A 19,760-nucleotide genomic window follows, 5' to 3' on the forward strand; every position below is an offset into this window, starting at 1 on the left:
TTTATTCAACACATCATACCTCTTATTCACATTCCCTTGTATAACTTATATATACCGTAACTGTACATACATTGCCTATTGTCTATTTTTGTCTATTGTAAATTGTTTTATATTTATATTTATATTTTGTATATTTGATTTATTAAAAAAAAAAACATTTTTTATCTGTGTCTGTGCTCTGGAAGCTTCTGTCACCAAGACAAACCAGTGGTGTAGTCGTGCCTGGTGAATTGTGTATGCTCTTAATTCATGCCTCCAATTTCATTTTTATTTATTTCATTTAAAAAAAATTTAAGCAGCACAGAAAAAGTATGAACACCCTGTGTTATAAATATTGACATATAAGGTTTTGCATATTTAGTTCACTGAGCCAGTAGTATTTGCATATTTTAACTTAAATTCTGCTGCTTGATTTCACAGAAGGATCGTTATGAAATTAATATTAGCCATGGAAGAGGTGCAGATTTTGCAATAAATAATTCAAATAAAAACATTAAATAATAAATAGATTGCAGCAATTAACATTATGTCAGAACCTCTAGTAAATTACATATCATAGTCACTTACATTACATATTTTGGTCTGTTCTAAAGGCTTTTTAACATTATGGAACCAGAAGAATTGCCTAGGATTCGTTTTCTCTATAGATATAATCGTGACCTCTATTTGAAACCAAAAAATTGTGATTCTCAGTTAATCCAGAATTGTGTGGCTCTACACTTATGTGTGACTGACTGTTTCTCCCATGGCACAGAGTGACGGGCAAATCGTAATTTTGAGCACTGACATAGGTTATTAAAAGAATAGTTCACCCTAAAATGGAAATTACCAGAAGTCCAATAAAGTGCATCCATCCATCATAATAAGTGCTCCATGTGGCTATATTGTAATAGACATTTTCAGATGAAGGGTGAGTTGCAATAATAATGTTTGTTTTTGTGAAAAGTGGGGACATCCCATAGGCGTAATGTTTTTTATACTGTACAAATGGTATGTGCTATTGCCCTACACCAACCCTACACCTAAACTTAGCCCTCACAGAAGACTGTGCATTTCTACTTTCCCCCCAAAAAACTCACTCTGTGATTTATAAGCATTTTGAAAAATGGGGACATGGGGCAATGTCCTGAAAAGTCACCTTCACCTATGCCATACCTGTGTCATTAAACAAATGTATTTGTCCTCATTTGTCACAAAAACGTGCGCACGCGCACACACTCACACACACACGTTTGTTTTTGTGAAAAGTGGGGACATCCCATAGGCGTAATGGGTTTTATACTGTACAAACTGTATGTGCTATTGCCCTACACCTAAACTTAGCCCTCACAGAAGACATGGGGCAATGTCCTGAAAAGTCACCTTCACCTTGTAATACCGACGTCATACCTGTGTCATTATGCAAATTTATGTCCTCATTTATGTCACAAAAATGCGCGCACACACACACACACACACTTTGAACTGTGTGAGTGGTTATTATCTAAGATATAAGATAAATCACTTATACTGTAATAAAAATGATTTTTCTTTTTGAAATGGCAAACCAGTTCTATAGAATTTGTATCTCTAAAAATCTATAGATATACTTAATAATTCACTGATTAAACATTAAGATAAGCTTGATTAAATGATTAAACCCAATTGAGCTACTGTTCTATGGGAGAAACTGGACCGTCCGTAAGAAGTGTCCAACCAGTGTGAATCATCTTTGGGCAATCCTTCAGGAGGCTTGGAGTAATATACAGTATCAAGTCAATGTTTGAATAAACTGACAGCTCGGATGCCCAGATTACGCAGAGCTGTAATAGCTGCTAAAGGTGGATATTTTGATGAATCGAAAATTTAAGTTTTTTCTATGTATAAACTGTTTATGTATTAAAATATGTTTTCGTAGTTTGTGGTGTCCCTTATCAGTGCAAAATGATCACAAATTAAAAAGGACTCATGCCAATATTGTCCAAAACCCCAGTTTTCTAGGGCGTTTCCAAACTTTTGGAGGGCAGTGTGTGTATATATATATATATATATATATATATATATATATATATATTGTGGCGGGAGGAGCAAACGACAGACACAGTGGGTGTGGCGTCAAGCCTCGGAGAGGTTTTTATTAAACAATAAAAAGGGAAATTAAAGTGTCCAAAGGGGAAAAAGTGTCCAAATAAACGGGGAATCTGGTGTCCTCGTTGTGCCGCGGGGCTTGTGCAGGAAGGTAGTGTTCAGAAGGGAAGGGTCCAGGGAAGGGGCGGAGTCCGGTGGCCGCACTCGCTCCCCTCTCGGGGCCGGGAGCGAGTGGCGGCGGCGTCTCGTGCGCGGCTCCTTCCATCTCCTTGGTTCCCGGCGCTTCTGGGGGATTCGACGGCCCGGCATCCTGGCCCGTCAGCCGTCTCACGGGTGCGGCAGTCCTCCTCGACGCACCCTTCCTGGACCCACGAGGACACCAGCGTGCATGCACGGGGAAGAGACCGGTCTCCCGAGGAGAGGCGCGCTCGGCGTTTAAACGGCGGCGGTGATGAGGATCTATTCACGTCAGGTGCGCCTCATCACACGCCGCCAGCCCTGCGTGTTCAGCGCCCCTCCTCTCTCACACACCCACTCCCGTCGGGAGCCTGGTGAAGGGCGGCGAATACGGGACGGGGTGGTGATGATGGACAGGGGGGAGGCAGCCGACTCGTCACAATATATATATATATATATTTTAAATTAAATGTTGTATTATTTTTCTAAATGTGTACATGATTAAAGATTCCAAATTTCATTCCACAAAATTCACCTCTGTGCATATAAGACTACAGATTACTTCAAATTATCATTTCTATGTTTTTTAAGTTCTTGTTGTAATTGTTGATGGTGATATGCTTCCTGTTGCACCAGAAGCAGCTCATTTTTTGTTTTGTCAAGTTCTCCTTGCATCGTTTTCAACTCTCTTTGCAGTTGCTGTATGTCTTTCTTCTGCTGGCCCATGTCTTTCGATAACTTAATTTCATTCTCTTGGGTGGATTTAGTTAGCTCATCCATCTTCTGTTTTAACTTTTCTAGGTCCTTTCTGTCATCTGTTTCTCCTTTTCCCGTTTGTTCTTCTTTTTCTCCTGTCTCTTTTCTTTCTCTTACATCACAGCTGCTTACTTGGTCTCTATATTTTAGCACTGAATTCTCAGTTTCATTTCTACCCTGTTTCTTGTTCTTGTTATACATAGCTTCAGTGTAACATTTTTCTTCATTTCTTTTCACCATCTCATTAATCTTCATCAGAAGAGAAGACACTTGCTGGCGATCTTTTTTGTTTCTGTTGCTGAAGACATGATATCTTCCTCCACATACCTGAATGACTGCCTTCAGTTCTGAGTGAAGTTCCTTCAGGTAATCTTCAATGGGCCTCTCCTCCAACTCATCCCCTTTGGTGAACAGCACAATCATGTATTTGCTGACTTCATCTCCAAACTCCTTCAGGATATTCATGACTGTTGTTATCTCTTCATTGGTAAATCTGCCAATAGGCAGCACTAAGAAAAACACATGTGGCTTGTACCCGATGACGAATTCGATGATATTCTGCTTCATTTCATTCTCAAACTGAGAAGAATCACACCATCCAGGAGTGTCAATCACTTTGACGTTTTGCTCGTCCACAGTGGTCATGCTCATTGAACAGGCTTGAGTGACTCGCTCTGAGCTGGGCGCTGTGTGAAATGCATTTCTACCCAGAAGAGTGTTTCCTGATGCACTCTTCCCTGCTCCTTGCTTTCCCAACAGAATAATTGTCAGGTCCTCCATTTTAACCTTTCATTGACAAAGAAAAGGAACAAATATATTTAAAAGTCAAAATTAATATGTAGCTTGTTGTTGAACAAAATATTCTTTAAGTAAAAAGTAATTTATCTTCACAACATTATTCAAACCTCTTTCTATAAAAATATTACAGTACCTTTTTGTCTTTACGCTCTGTTTCTGCTACAATGAAAGTGTTTGATGACTGAGAAACACATTTATAGTCTGAGTAAATGCTCCACCTCCATCTGTAGATGTCACAGACTCTGCACAGGTTTATCAAGAGCCCCATCCACTGGAACTCAGTTGACTCCGCAGGTCTTTGTTTTGTGTTTTATATTTCACTGGCTTTTATGACATTGTGATAAAGGATATTGTGTTATGCCAGGTTTCTTTTTTCTCATTATGAAAAAGAATATTGATCTCATATAATCTGCATATGCAACCACATCTGCTACAATAAATGTAATGAAAAATACGACAATCATCAAGGTTCAAGCGCAAAATGGCTTATTTGCACGATTAGGTGATTCAATTGCCCTGTATCTCTTTAAATATAAAGTGCTTTACTGCAAATTAAACAGTCTTGAATCTTAACTGATAAGAAAAGACATGATTAACCAGTTTACAGAAATACTGAAAAGTTATAGCACCCCTTATGAGCAAAATCAGACATGACCTGTCGTGCATCCCCAGAATGTCCTCTGGTCTATGTGTACTTTTGTTAAGTTTGGATTTTGCATTCATAATAAGTCTAATAGTTAAAAGAAGGCTAATTTTCTTTGGCCTATGTGTTTGCAATGTGACACATTTCTGAGTCAGATTTCAGTCCATGTAAATGGTCTTTTTTATAGCTTCTTAGTGTAGAAGGCAACAACGTTTAGAGCACATTTAGAGAAGAAAAAGAAGAAGATCAGCACTAACACAATATGGTTCAAGCACTTTCTGCGCTTGGACCCCTAATAATGATTTGCAAGTCTTATTCACATGTGTAAATAAAGTATTCAGAGTCAATATGAATCTGCATAATAGAAATATATTGACATTATACTGTACTGACAAATAATTCATTACAGAAAAAGTATGTTAAAGCTGGTTAAAGATACAACATAATTTCCTTAATAAATAAAATTATGGTTACCCAATATACAAATGTTGTCAAGCTGGTAAAACATTCAAATTAATTCTGTGCATCTGCTCTTCATAAAAAATATTTCATTTTTACAATTTAAATGCCTTTGTTTCATTTATTTTATCTTTGTATTTGTAAATTCAATTTATTTAAGTATATAAGAGTCAAAAATCTACACCTTTGAAACAAAAAATAAAGGGCATGTTTTGTTATGATATTATAAAGAAGTGATTTTTCAAATCACTAACTGCTCTGCCATTTGTACTTAACATTCACACTGAGAGAAGCAGAACACAGCATTTCCACTCTAACACATCTCAGGTCTCTTCTTGGCTGCCCGGCAGCGGAGAACTTTGAGGAAACTGTCAATTTTGTGGGAGTCCCTGCGGAAACAGGACAGCAGGAAATGGAAATTGACAAGTCGAGATGTTTTATCCTGGCCAAGGCTGTTGATGTAAAAAGGCAGAGAGGATAGGTTGTCTGAAGTTGAGCCCATCTGTAGAGAAGAAAACATGGACAGGGACAATGCATAAACCAACCCTGCTTAAAAAGATTTCTTTCAGTGTTTTTATCTGAACATCATTCATTTTTACTTCATACTGCCCTCCTACATCATCATTCACAATATACACACTGTGAGCTGTTTTTTCAAGTGCAATCACCTTGTTAAAGACGTGCTCCAGACCTGCTCCCAGGCTGTTGATGTTGTCCTGCAGCTCTTTGGTTTTGCTGTTAATGGTGTTGCGTTCTGGATGTGCCAGGCTGGACGCCTCAGAGGAGAGAAGGGCGAGGGGATCGGACCACGCCAGCAGCAGAGACCGAGCCAGAGACAGCAACTCATCCTCCTGCACAAACAATCAGATAAAACTTCATTCACCGCTAATCTGTTTTGCCTGCAACTACAATTGTGACCATAGGTGGGAGATGTTTACTCATAGTTAACACTCCACATTAAAGGATTAGTTCACCCAAAAAAATGTAAATTAATTTTGTTCCAAGTCAACAAGACTTTTAAACCAAGGTTTCATGCAAGTATAGTTGAGTTCACATGTATCATATTAATGTGCTGTATGTATGTATGTGTTTTGATTACTGTTCATATGTGAATAAAAACTGAAATGAAATCTTTTCATCGTGTAAATTGATGACGTCATAAAAATAAAAAATAGATTTATTTTTCAATGTCTTTGTAAATTTTCTGACGTGTCAAAGTTTTGGTAGTATACGTTCAATAGAGAAACAGAAATCTCTCCTGTTTCATTAAAAATCTTATTTTTTGTTTTGTTTTGAAGATCGATGAAAGTCTTATGGGTTTGATAAAGGGTGTGTAAAACTTTAAAGGTGATTTTCTCAATATTTCGTTTTTTTTGCACCCTCAGATTCCAGATTTTCAAATAGTTGTATCTCAGCCAAATATTGTCTGATCCCAACAAACCACACATCAATGGAAAACTTATTTATTCAGCTTTCAGATGATGTCGAACTCTAAAATTGACACTTAAGACTGGTTTTGTGGTCCAGGGTCACATATATGATACATCATATAGTATTACACATTTTTTAATTATGTATTTTCAAAAAAAAAGCTGGAAAACATAATAAAAATAGTCACTGTCACTGTGTGGTACCTTTTCAAAAGTTTAACCTAAAGAGTCCATATTGGTACCTTAAATGTACATATTAGTACATAAAGTGTAAATATTACAGAGATATAAGTGATAAGAAAGTGTACCTTTTGAAAAGGTATCACCCCAGTGTCAGCTGTCATACCTTTTTTTCTGAGAGGTCAGGAGAAAGTTTTTTACCTTTGATAGAAATGAAGATGGATGCAGTTAAGTGTGTTCTTACCGGGACTTTCAGGGCTTGGTCTTTGTCATTGGGAATCTGAAGGGAGGATGTGTGGCACATTGACGGACGGGGCATCATTACCCTTCCAACAGGAGGAAAGTGAGAATCCTGTGGATGAAAGCAAGGTTAATGTTAAACAACCAACATCAAATCAATGAAATACATACCTGTTTGGATAAAACTGAAGTCACATATTACAAATAACCCAGTGAGTGGGCATATAACACCACATAAACACACGTTTACCCGGGTGTTTGGTACTGACCAGGTCATTGGTGAGAGAGGTGCTGAGAGAGTGAAGTTTGTCTGAAAGCTGAGAGGCTCGCTCCAGTAAATCATTCAGACCGACACCATTGATGGAGACAAACGCACACATCAGAACAGCCACTGACGAGCAAAAAGAAAAAGAAACCGTTCAAAAATAACATTAGGGTCATTTGAAGTCCAGTAAGTATGAACAGAAAATGGAAAAGGGGATGTAAAGAAGGAGGGAGGAGAAGTAAAGTGTAAAATGTGGCAGGGAAAGGTTAGTCTGAGAAAGACATAAGATTTGCTTACCTGCAAAGTACAGTCTAGATCCTTGAGTCATTTTAACTGGTTCTAACTGGTCTCGGTTGAATCTTTGCAGTCTGATTTCCTCTCTTGAGCTCCCTGTCATTTTCTTCCCATTATATAGGCCTGCTCTTCTCGGTCCTCTCATTTGCATAATGAGTCTCGCACTCCAGGTGTATTAGTTAAATCCTGAAACTAATGAAAAACATTGATGTGAGGGTTTGGCTGATCAATATTTAGAAGCTGTTTAAGTAGATACAGGACACGAGGGCAAAAATCAGATGATCAGACAATGATCAGATGGTCAGGTGATGTACCAGTTGTGTAAAACATTCTTTCTTCTCTTTTTTAACTTTTAAATATTATATTTGTGACATTTGATGATTTCTGTGCCTGTTTTTTTTTTCTAAAAATGTGTTTTTTTGTGTGTGATGTAATTATTTTAGGGTGTCTGAATGGAAAAAAAAGTTGATTCTAAATAGACTGCACCACTATCAGAATCAGAAAGTATGATTACACACACAAGGAACTTGTCTTGGAGCTTGCAGTGCAGAAAAAAAATAGACATACATGTAATTTTTGCTAATTTTTTTTTTTTTTTTTTTTTAAATAAACTGGCTGTTTTTGTGCTTGGTGATCTGTAGCGGCAGTTCAAAGAGAAAGTGGGCCAGATTTGAGGGGTCCAGGTTGATTTTCCCAGCTCTTTTCCTCACTATGGAGGTTGTGTACCCGTTCTACACTCTTACAGCCACATGCCATTTAAAGAAAGTCTACATGTGAGTTTCTTCCCTCAGCAATGAGGAAACACTCATTAGTCATTACCTGCTGTGAACTTAGAGCGTTTTAACCCTTTTTGTTTATTTTCTGTTTTTTCCTTGTTTATTTATGTCCGAATGTGCTGGTTGAGTCCAATTCTTATGAAAGTTTCCTGTTCCCGTTATGTTGTCCGACTTAATAGTTAGTTACAGTGTGTGACCTTACAGGACCTTAAAATAACAGGCCTTTTTTTGTGTAATGGTGTTATCATTCATTCATTCCCTTACGAAAATTTATGTTTTTTTTTTTTGTATTAAAAGTGTAATAACCATGTTTTGGTGTAGGCCTACTGATTACCATTTTTATAACCACAGTCTTACTACAAATACCATGGTTAAACTATGGTTAGTACAGCAAAACCATTTTTTTGGTTGCCATGGATGAACATGTTTTTTTTTTGGTTTTGTAGTAAAACCAGTAGTTATTTTTTGTAAGGATTCATTCAAATTGGCTTCATTCTTTCAGTTTTTATATATTTTTGGAACTTCATTTGACCAACTCCTAAAAACTCTGTCATAAACACTCTGTCGTAAGAACTCGACTTATCAAAAAAAAAAAAAAAAAACCTTTTAATCTCATTACATTGGATTCCCATGTGTCCGCTGCATTGGGGCGTTTCTCCTCCCTCAAGTCTCCTGGAGAAGGAGGCGTGGATCCAGTACTGCGTTCCAGTTCAAAAATATTCATTTTGTTTTCCAGGTAAATCTCACCAGATCCTTCCGGACTGCAGACCCTGGTAAAGTAATTGGTTGACGTTTTATGCTGATTTAATTAACTTCACTTTAGCTCGTTGGCAGCAGTGTGAATGCATATGGATGTGGGTTGATTGTTGAGAGAACATGACGTTCTTGTCTGAAGTACCTCCGTCATTTTCAGATGCGCGCGCTGCTTTCAGTCATTTCTTCACACGGGTTTAATCGCGAAACATCTTGATTTAGACAGACAGGTAGGCTTAGCCAAGCTTGACTTTTTTTAACTACCCGTTGAGTTGAGGAGGTGTGTTGATGTAGAGATCGGCAAAAGTTTCAAATCTTTAGAAAGTAACAACTATACTTTTGTTGCAGTTAAACGCATCCACATGCTCACGGACACAATCGAATAGGCTAGTTTTAAAAGTAAAGGTAAAGTTCACGAATTTGACATTAATTATACTGGCATTTTAGCCTTAATGATAATTTACTTTGTTTATTTAGAGAACATAATGCAAAAAAAAAAAAAAAAAAAAAGAAAAGAAAAACGAAACGAGGAAAAAGTGTAATAAAAAATACAAAACACACACTACAATAATACTGCCGTAGCCTCATACTTTACATATTTTTTTCCAGCGGAATTTCAATTTATTATTATACATAATTTGACTTTATGAAGAGACAGTTTAAACAGATGGGAGCAATGAATGAAGCTTATCTGCGGTCGAATGAATAGTAGGCTAATTTCTCTCGATAACCTGAATGTAAATAGGTTACTATTAAACCCTAAATTAAGTGAGCACTATTGTGAATACTGGTTCAAATGTGACCCCCTCAATGTCTCCGGTAATCTTTTTGGCAGCAAAATTCCAATTGGTTTGCTTGATTTAGCTTAGACCAGCTAAACCTGCTGAGGGATGGAATATTAATTCAATTTTAAAATATATTCATATTGAACTAGCTAATTGTATTTTAAATACTACATCCATTTAGTGTCATTTGGGTTTAGTGAATGTAGAGCACAGCTCACAATAAATGTTTATTCAGTAAGTATACATAAACTTAAATATAGGGGAAGTAAGCCTTTGTTTTCAACAATACCTAAAACAAGTCTGAAAACAAGAAAGTTGTAAAATGTGTTAATTTGAATGTTTTCATTGAACCGTTTTATGTTTATTTATATATTTAGATTTTATCTATTTTGTATATATCCTAGTATAGGCTACATCCTGGCTGTATTCTTTTATATCTTTAAGAAAATAATAAAAATGAAATAATATAATTGGATGTAATTTAGATGAGACTGCTTTTAGATGAAGTTAAATATGATTAACAAAGAAAAAAAAAAGTTTGAATTGGTGCACGTCATGAAAACATGTTGCCATTAGGGGGCGTACATGCACAGTCCGTGTTATAACACAAGAAGTAGTGCAGCTTTTGTGTATCTGAATGCAAGTTAAGTTTCTCTGCATACTTTCCATTGTCTCACCACACTTCATTGCACACTGTTGCTTTAGATGCAGAAAGAAGCACAATTATTTGCTTTTTGCTTATGAAGCACCATACCTTCAAAAGGTACTTTATTTGTTTTATGCTGAGTAAGGTTGAACCCGATCACTGTGTGATCTCTTGCTCATGTACATATGTGCCCTCTCACGTTCCCCCCTCCTTCCTCCCCTGTGTACTATGTACACTCCCCCTCCCTCTTGCCAACTCTAACTCTCCATTCTCTCTTTTTCTCTTGCACATGCAACCACAGGAGCACACGGATCACACCAACGCCACAGAACCATGTCGGACTCAGAGACTGCAACTCATGCCGAGACCCCTGTCCCAGCACCCTGTGTGGCCATCAAGGCAGATCTAGACAAATGGTAAGTGACTGGAGTTGCAGTCATGTATGGTCCATAATACCGGTCCGTTGCCACTCTGTATGGACCGAATTAAAATTTGTTAAATTCTCATGGTCCAAAATGTGGATTTATTTCCACATAGATTTATTGTAGTTGTCAATTAGTTAAGATTGGTGATATTCAACAGAATTATGATACGCAGTATAAATACTGCATCGTGATGGCGATCCAAAATGGAGGGAAGAAAGGACCTTGTGCCGAATATGAGGTGGAAGGTTCGCGCAGAGGGATCTGGTATTTTTAATAAGATTTAACTTAATTAAGTTTAGTGAGTTTTTAAAATGGTTTGATTGGTTTCAGTTTGATCTGAGTTGGCAGCAGCAGTGGGGCCACTCATTAAGAGCATTCTGGGGTTTTTCTTCAGCTTCAGTTCTTCCTCACGGCTGATTGGCTGTTGGGAATGTGCCTACGTCACGCTTTTCCTCTCGCTCGTCCTGCCATCCCTGATTTCCTCTCTCAATCTTCGCCATTTCTGTCCCTGCAGCCTCCCTGGCTTCGCTTTGTCATATTTGAGTTTTGACCACTTAAATGAGAGGGAATCACTGATGTTTGTGGGTGAACCTTTTCTCCGGTTTTCCCTGCCCTCCCACTAATGTGTTTTGCTGGTTTTATATCCTGCAAATGAAGGAGATTCATTGTGACTAGTGGCCAGTGATGTACATTCATTCAATACGCTGTCTTCCCTCCTACTGTATGTAGAGTTTCATTATGTTCCTTCTCTCTTGACCATTGACACCACCCATTGCTCAAGCTGTATTTTGACCCTAATCTCCACACCCACCCCAAAAAATATAAACTGGCTGCTTCTGGTGTTTGTAGTGTCGACAAGCCTGGGCAGCATGAGAAAGCAGATAAGGTTGCACATGCGCTGACCATTGGTGTGCAAGGACAAGATAGGGGAAGGGTGTGTAGGGGTAAGAATTTGGTTGAATAATGTGTCACTTTTTAATCTGAAGCACTGGCCATCACATTCACCTTCGTTTAGAGAAGTGCTTCTCAACTCCAGTCTTTGAGACCCACCTCCCAGGATATTTCCGATGGCTCCCTATTCAACACACTGAAAAGCTTATGAGATGAATCCGGTGTTTTAAGAGAGACATCTAAAACATTCTGGTAGGTGGGACACTGCTTTAGCGGATATAAAACCAACAAAATTCACTGTAATCCAAAATGGATTTGTGGAAGGGCAGTGAAAAATGGAGAAAAGGTGCATCTGTAAACATTAATAATTTCCTATCACATGAGCAGTCACCTCTTAAAATGAAAAAACGAGGCTGGGACGCTGCAGGGACAGACACGGTGAAGACTGTAACAGTTAGGAGAATGGCAGAACTGTTAACAGTTAAAACGCTATTAGCAGGTCAGTTTGTCATTGACCTTTCTGTCATCATTTTGACCAACAACTTGCATGTGTTGCTGACTAGCTGAATGTTTAACCTTACAGAAGGCGTTCTTTAAGTAACGTACACCACTCTGGTATTTATAGTGCCCTCGTACATGTTAATGGACAGATGCGTGCGTGTCTGTCATCCATTATACAGTGTGACTTGTACTATTCACTGGATCACTTTACACCTGGTCTAAGCATGTCACAGTGGCCATCTTGTCTGTTTTTTGTCATGCTAGTCCACAAAGGGGATTCATCATAGGCTTTAAACCCAGAAGAGGATTAATGTTACAGGTTTAACCCCAGAAGCTAGCAGTTATTCACTGGGAGAATGCATTTTGTTGCTTGTTGTAGAACTGTGTGAATTTTTGACCTTATGACCTTGAGATGTTCTCCATTTTGTATGGTCTCAAAGTCTGCGACTAAACATCCGCCTGCTTTAGGGTGTCCTTTCAAAAATGTTAATGCAAATCACAAGTTAATCTTTTACACTTTAAGCAGATATTTTCCTCTCATTTGTGTTAGCATGCCTGCTCTTGTAGCGGTTGGAATGCATTGTTCTAGTTTTGTAGAAGTCCCCCTCAGGGTAAAAAGTGTTACTTAATCTACCAATAAACAAAAGCATCTGCTTTATCAACATAGGATAGCTTTGTTATTGGAGCCCCATGTGGAAATAAATCAATCCCATATGGATTCAGTATTTATAAGATTCCATTTGAATTATTCTTTGGGTCAAGTCAAATTATTTCCTATTTGTTGTGTTTAAGATCTGAGCACTCCTGAGCCATGCCCTTTTTCCTTTTGCATTATATATGTGGAGGACTGGCCATCATGTGAATTATTCAGTCTTAATTTAGGGAAGGTGATCATCCACTTCCCATTTGTCTGATGCTTTTTGCTATCATTCTAATTTTACAACTCCCAGACTGACTGATTTCAATATTTGACTGGCAAATAATTATGGTTTGGTTCATTTAATGCACATTTGTAGCACATTTTGAGATCAATTTATCTATAGTTCAAGCTAAAAATGAAAATTTCTCTAAGAAGAAGAAAGCCAAAAGAAAGCCCTTTCTCTAAACATTTTCTTTTATATTCCACAGAAGAAAGTAAGTCATACAATTTGGGAACAAGGTGTGAGTGAGTAAATGATGAACCATCCCTAACACTATATGACTTTTGCCACCAATTTTATACCACAGATATAGAATGTTTCAACATTTGTCTCCCATTTGTCTATGGGTGTCTTTAAACACACCCATATTCTGGTTCATTGATAGTTTTCCAGAAATTCAACACATTTTGAAATCAAACTATAACTTTTAAATGGACCATTCTTCGAGCCCAACACACGAGTGGTTTTCCAGTTGACTTGAAATGGTTTTGTGATCTCTAATTATTGGTTGTTGAGGGTAAACACATAATCTGACCCTAATTGTATTTTTGTCAATTAGTCTTGTGCTACACAATGGTCCTTTCTCTCTTTGCATGTCTTCTCTCTGAATCTAGCATTAGTTTTAAAATGGCTGCATGTGAAGAGGAAATGCCCTTGGCTAGTGAAATCCCCCCATACATCCTTACACCGACGTCACGTGGCTCATCAGAACCAGTCTGCATAAGGCGCTTTATATTTAAATTGACCAGCTGTGTGTTACATCACCGCTCTCTCAGAAATGAGAGAAGGCGAGGAAGAGCATGCTTATGTCACCATGCGAGATGCAGCAGATGATCTGTGGGGGAGGGAGAGACTAAAATCATTTTCTCTCCGGGGGAGGGGCTCTTTTCCTCATATGTCACGACATCTCCCTATTTTAGCAGGAGGCATGTCTCTTTTCCATTACCTGCTTGCTTTGTCACGTGATTCTAGGGCTCTATCTTTCACTCGTTCAGCTGGATTATCCTCCTCCCTCGCTTTGCATCTCTTTCCGCCCTTTGCGCTGTCATTCCAACCCTTGTTTTCGCTCCATCACTCTAATGCAGTGTGTCAGTGTCTGCCATTGTTTGCTGTGGAGAGGCTCAAATAATCTCACTTGTACTAATGCATACATACTGTCTCATTCAGTCCCAGCAGAATCCAGCCTCTCATGAGTGCACTTTTTATATGACTGTAGAAACTAAAGACACGACCAAAAGTTATGTAATTTCTTTTCAGAGTGTGGTACAGAATCTTTATACTTGATCATGAAGTCTTGTGTGCTTCAGAGGAACAAATCTGCATTTTTGTGTTGTATATGTGATATTTTGATGTGAATCAGCATATGTGTGTGTGTGCTGGAGTAATGAGCGTGTCTTTTGTGTGCTACAGTGTAAAGGAGAATGATGAGGAAGCGTGTAAGGAGCTAATGGAGGCGTTTGCTGCCTGTGTGAAGAGCAATGCTGAGGCGTCATGAGGAGCTCAACATGCAGGAAAAGTAATGCACATTCACTTGCTTCATTCCCCTTAACTTGGTCAGACAAGTATTTTATTTATATCAGATCAGCAGATGCATTATGTACTGTGTTCTTTTCTAAATATGTGACTATGGCTGACTGATCAGTATTTCAAATTAGTTGGGAATGGTCTAATAATTTAGGATGCACAGATGTAAAAAATATTTTTGATAACAAAAAACCCTTAAACATTGTTTCCATGTTATGGGTGAGAACCGATAATTGGCTGATATTTATTACACTCGTGCACTATTTTGTTTATTACAAAATTACTAAAAATTGAAATACTTTTTTTTTTTTTTATCAAGTGAATTTAGACATTGAAACATTATAATGTTCAACATGAAAATGGATATTCATTTTGAAATTTGCTGAAGAATAAACAGTTTTTATTAAATTATTAGTGTTGTTAAAGATAAGTGAATGAGTACTGTTTAATGGCAAATTTAATCTAAATGTAATGGGGGAAATGAGCATGCAAGAATAAATGTCCAACATAGACTGTAATATTAAACTGAATAAACACAATTAACACAACATCCGTCTGCTGTGACCATAACATTTACACAATTCATGTTGTTTTCACACAATATTCAGTCAATTAACACGTTTCTATTATGCTTAAATGTCCTTTTCACACAAGCTTACCCCATACCAAAAATCATGGATCTTTCTTATCTTTTTACAAATGCTTAAACACAGCATGACAGAAATGAAGGACCTAATGCTCCAAACTTTAAATATAGTGTAAAGCCTCTACTTCTGCAACAAAAGCAGCTTAAAAGAGCTGCTAAGAATTATTTTAATTACTAATAATTGAGAAATAGCTGATTCCAATTTTAATGAATAATTCCAAGTCTTTCCATGCATGGCCATGCACACTAAAAAGACACTCTCTGGATTGGTTTTGTACAAAACAATACAGAACAACACAGAGAAGCATAAAAAGAAAGAAAATGTTTGGAGGAGGGAGAGTTGGACAAGGGAGAGGAATAGTTTGAATGAAGAAAAGGACTGGTTGGACCAGGGAGAGGACAAGATGGACTAGGGAGAGGAGTAGTTGGACCAGGCCTTGTTTGTTTCAGCTACCAAATCAGACATCAAGAGACAACAGCAGACAGTCAGAACTGCTGAGAAGAATATTTGTGCCCCCCTGCCCAACTTCCAAGATTTTTACATCTCCAGAGTGAGGAAAAGTGCTAAGAAAATCACTTTGGACCCCACACACCCTGCCCACTCTCTCTATGAACTGTTGCCTTATGGTCAGCGATACCAACCACCAGAACAGCCAGGCACAAGAACAGTTTCTTAACACAGGCAATATCCAGCCTGAACAATTGTAAAACATTCATAACAATAATGCACATTGTCCATCATAACTGACACATTTATACAGAGAAAACCGAAAATTGTTCATTTGTGAACTGCACACTTGTAAATAGTTTTTTATTTATTAAATTTTTTTATCACTGACAGCAATTTAATTTTGCCAGTAAAGCCTTTACTGCTGCAATTCTGTCACTTTTATTTTACATTCCATAAAGTACTGATGATCCTTCACTATGCTGTACACATACTATCTAAAATGAATCCACTCACACACACAAAAATGAAGTTGCTGGCTGAATTATTGTTGTTGTTGTTATATTTTTTAATGGATCTCTTATTGTATGTTCTATACAGGTTGAACTGAGGCATGAGAAGTAATGCAGTTTTAGTAAAGCCATACATTTTTAGCATTTTGACACTCTATGCACTATAATTGACAATATGTTCCTGTTGGATTGAAAACCAGTGCTAATGTTTTGACCGAATGACTCGATTTTGAATCAGGCTTGCTGTGTTTTGATAGAGTTTGTATATGAAGAAAAAGGTATTCAGCATTTTGAAATGTAGAGTTTGTATTTATTTAACAAAATGTGGTTTTGGCCAGAAAATGAACTGTTTGGGTAACTGTGTAATGTAGGTGTGTTGCTGTGTTAAGAGCTTAGAAAAAGTCGCTTTGGTAAGTATTGGTAAACACATGTTAGCGATTGAAAAAAACTTTAATATCCGTTGATTAGCTGTTAATTTAGCTGTTTAACCTTCAGCACATTTGTTCTGCTCTGATTGCCTTCATGATTTTTCATTATCATTTGAAATGTACGATTCTCTATATTTCTTTTTGTTTTTAGAGTTTTACTGCACTGAGTCCTCCACCTTCCCAGCATTCCCTGGAGCTCATGGCACTGGACTAAATGATGGGGTTTGGCAGCAGAGACCATATTTGTGTCTCTTCCCTTCCCTACCCCCCTGTGAAGCTTAAATGGATTCCTCAAACCACCAACCCCCACTCCCCTTTTGTGGCTGATTGTATTAATCTGATCTGTAGACGGTTTGAGAGTTGATGTAAATTATGTGTCTTAGATGCTTTCAAAATGGAATAAAGATTTAAAAAATTTGATATTTGTAACTGAATTTGTTTGACAATGTTTGTTTTAGTTTTTAGGTAAACTCCTTAATAACAGCTTTCATTAACTTGCTTAGCAGATCCCGTCTTGCCAAAAGTGACTTCTAATGAGTCCCTGTGGTTTTATTTATATACAAGTCCAAAACTTTAAGGTGGATGCAGTGAAGTGGACCGAAGACAAGGATTATATAGGCTTCTGTAATGGGTTTAGGTGAGCTAAAGTAGGAGATTAAGCTTTCCAGTGTCACTAATACTCTAAACTCCTCACTTTTACTCATTAAGAGGCACACAAATACACCCACTCAAATCCCCAAATGAACTTATTTCATCAGTCAATCAATCAGATCTTAGGCTCATTCATGAGCTGATCTATTAGCAAAGCTAGAAGTGTGAAGACTTGTTCTATAATCAAGAATAAAATCCTCAGGGTTTGGACTATGCTCACACATGCTGGTTTGGTGTGATTTAAACAGTACAAAACAAGAAATTCAAGCTAATTATCAATGCAAACGCCTTGTCACACCAATTTTACCGCTTGCATAAGCAGAGAAAATTTTGGGTGATGTCGCAATGAATCACTGTTCAAATGTGATCAGATTGTCATGCAACGGTCTCAATATCTTAACTATTTTTTAAACCAATATCAGAGCAGTGGCGTGGCGTGGGAAATATTGGACAAGGATTTTCCAAACTGAAGTTGGTGAACCACTGAGGGTTCATGAAAAGCTAGTCATTAATTAAATCATAAAATTATAATGTTTTAGAATAAAATACAGAATATTTTAGAATAGCTACTAAGAATCAGACTTTTTTTTTTGCTTATCAGAACCATTAACATGACTAAATTATTGAAATATTAACTGAAAAGCTCAGGGGACTCTTAAAGTAATATCTTTGGTCAAAAAGGCTCAGTTGAAAAAAGGCTGGGAATCCTTAATCGTAACACAGTCTCATCCCAACTCGCTTGGTTTTTGCGTCGCTTTTTGACGCTCAAGGTACCCCTTTCGCGTCACTTTTCGACGTGAAGGGAAGGTCATTTTTTTAAATAGGAAACACTTAGGGTATATTAATCATTTTTAAATAAATTATGCCAGTACTTGCATCTGCCTCCTATATCTTGCGTTTTCTTCACAGATGGTAGGTTTAGGGGCAGGGTAAGTCACTATTTTGACTGTTTACATTCAAAAATCACACCTCTACATATATGCAATAATGGCAACCTTATTATGACGATAAAATTCCCAATAGCGCGTTAGCATATCCACGCCGAAAAATTACGCTTCCCTTCACGTCGAAAAGTGACGCTAAAGGGGTACCTTGAGCGTCAAAAAGCGACGCAAAAACCAAGCGTCAATATGTGACGACTTGGGATGAGACGACTTGGGATGAGACCGGGGCTGTATCCGAAATCGCCCCCTATACCCTCATTCACTATTCCCTACATTAGTCCACTCATATAGTTCACTTGAAGGAGTGAATGAAAACGAGTGAGTGAATTCGGACACTAAGTGCACCGGAAGGACTGCCGCTTTTGCATAGTTTGCTTCCTGTTAAATAATAATTTGGTACGGGCAGCTCCAATAGTAAGATTGAAGGATTTATCTAGAACTCAGTCACGGAAATTATGTATAAACCCTAATAGTGTTTTGTACCTGTGTTGTATTACGCCGTGGACGAGCGCTTCTAAATTGAATGGATGGATGATTCAGCTGTGGGCGCCATCTTCTGGTGAGACGCGGGAATTCACTCGGCGCGCGACTCTCGCAGTGCATTCTGGGGATTCTCTAGCCGTTGAGTGTACATCGCTTGTACACTCGTTTTTGCGGTGCATTGTGGGATTGAATGAGTGCACTCGAGAACATCCACTATGGTTTCGAACACCACTTAAAATGGCTGTCCCCTCAAATAGTGCACTATTTGAGGGTATAGGGGGCGATTTCGGATACAGCCCGGGTTGTTAATCGAGATGATACTCAAATCGTGACATCAATGTGAAACATGGCAAACGTCTGTTGTGATTGGTTATTAATGGGTTTACTTCAATCTTATTTTAATAATCTTAAGGCGTTGTTTACTAAATAGCTTACAGACAAAAAGCTAATCACTCACCTTTCACAGTTTGCTTTATGCGAGATAGGCTAAATGGCTTTGTTGTTTTCATGCATTCACTGAGTAATACAAATTAAAATGATTAAAAGTGTAAAATGTGAAATCTGAAAAATTAATAAAACTGATTATCTTATTTTTACGACCTAAATGCGTGACTTGTTACACTTATGCCACATTTCCAGCCAACATCCTTCTGCCTCCTCCAGGCTGAGGAGAGATTTCTGTTATCACAAGACTCCAAGAAAATAAAGAGAGTAGGGTGTGCTCTTTCTTGGAGCCCTGCCAGACAGGTAGGAATAAGCACAACTTTACAAAACTTTACAAAAGGCACGTAGGAAGGTCTCTGAATGTGTTTGACCTTGAAAAGCATCTCGTGAGGGACGATATAAAAGTGCTGAGTTGAATATTCAGGCGAATCTGCAGGAATCACTTCTGTCTGCTTATCTATGTCAGAAAACACACAATTAGAAACCCTGAATTTTATCAACAAACGTGTAATCTTGTCATGACTCAATGAACATAACATACGTACTTTAACGTAATATATTTAGTGCCTCACTTGTATAGAGCTCAACGAGCTAGAGCGATGCCCATGCTGCCTGAAACAGATTGGACAAAAAAAAAAATACTCCCAACATTTTGCTATGCCTAATGTTTTTGG

At 37.8% G+C, this 19,760-nt stretch overlaps 2 protein-coding genes and 1 long non-coding RNA gene across 3 annotated transcripts; 1 reads left to right on the plus strand and 2 right to left on the minus strand.

Moving 5' to 3' along the window:
- Positions 1 to 2,802: 2,802 nt before the first annotated feature.
- LOC306858765 (GTPase IMAP family member 7-like) lies at positions 2,803 to 3,780 on the minus strand (the record flags this gene model as incomplete). Its single annotated transcript, XM_079399476.1, has 1 exon — positions 2,803 to 3,780. The coding sequence occupies one exon, from the start codon at positions 3,778 to 3,780 to the stop codon at positions 2,803 to 2,805; it is 978 nt and encodes a 325-aa protein (XP_079255602.1).
- Positions 3,781 to 5,213: 1,433 nt separating this feature from the next.
- prl (prolactin) lies at positions 5,214 to 7,343 on the minus strand (the record flags this gene model as incomplete). Its single annotated transcript, XM_079385180.1, has 5 exons — positions 5,214 to 5,402; positions 5,569 to 5,751; positions 6,755 to 6,862; positions 7,020 to 7,141; positions 7,313 to 7,343. The coding sequence occupies 5 exons, from the start codon at positions 7,341 to 7,343 to the stop codon at positions 5,214 to 5,216; spliced, it is 633 nt and encodes a 210-aa protein (XP_079241306.1).
- Positions 7,344 to 10,554: 3,211 nt separating this feature from the next.
- LOC306845070 lies at positions 10,555 to 16,981 on the plus strand. Its single transcript, XR_013781960.1, has 3 exons — positions 10,555 to 10,685; positions 14,417 to 14,522; positions 16,716 to 16,981. It is a non-coding gene; the product is annotated as an uncharacterized lncRNA (long non-coding RNA).
- The last annotated feature ends 2,779 nt before the right edge of the window (positions 16,982 to 19,760 follow it).

This window comes from Barbus barbus (genome assembly GCF_936440315.1).
Source record: "Barbus barbus genome assembly, chromosome: 3".
Lineage (NCBI taxonomy): Eukaryota > Metazoa > Chordata > Actinopteri > Cypriniformes > Cyprinidae > Barbus > Barbus barbus.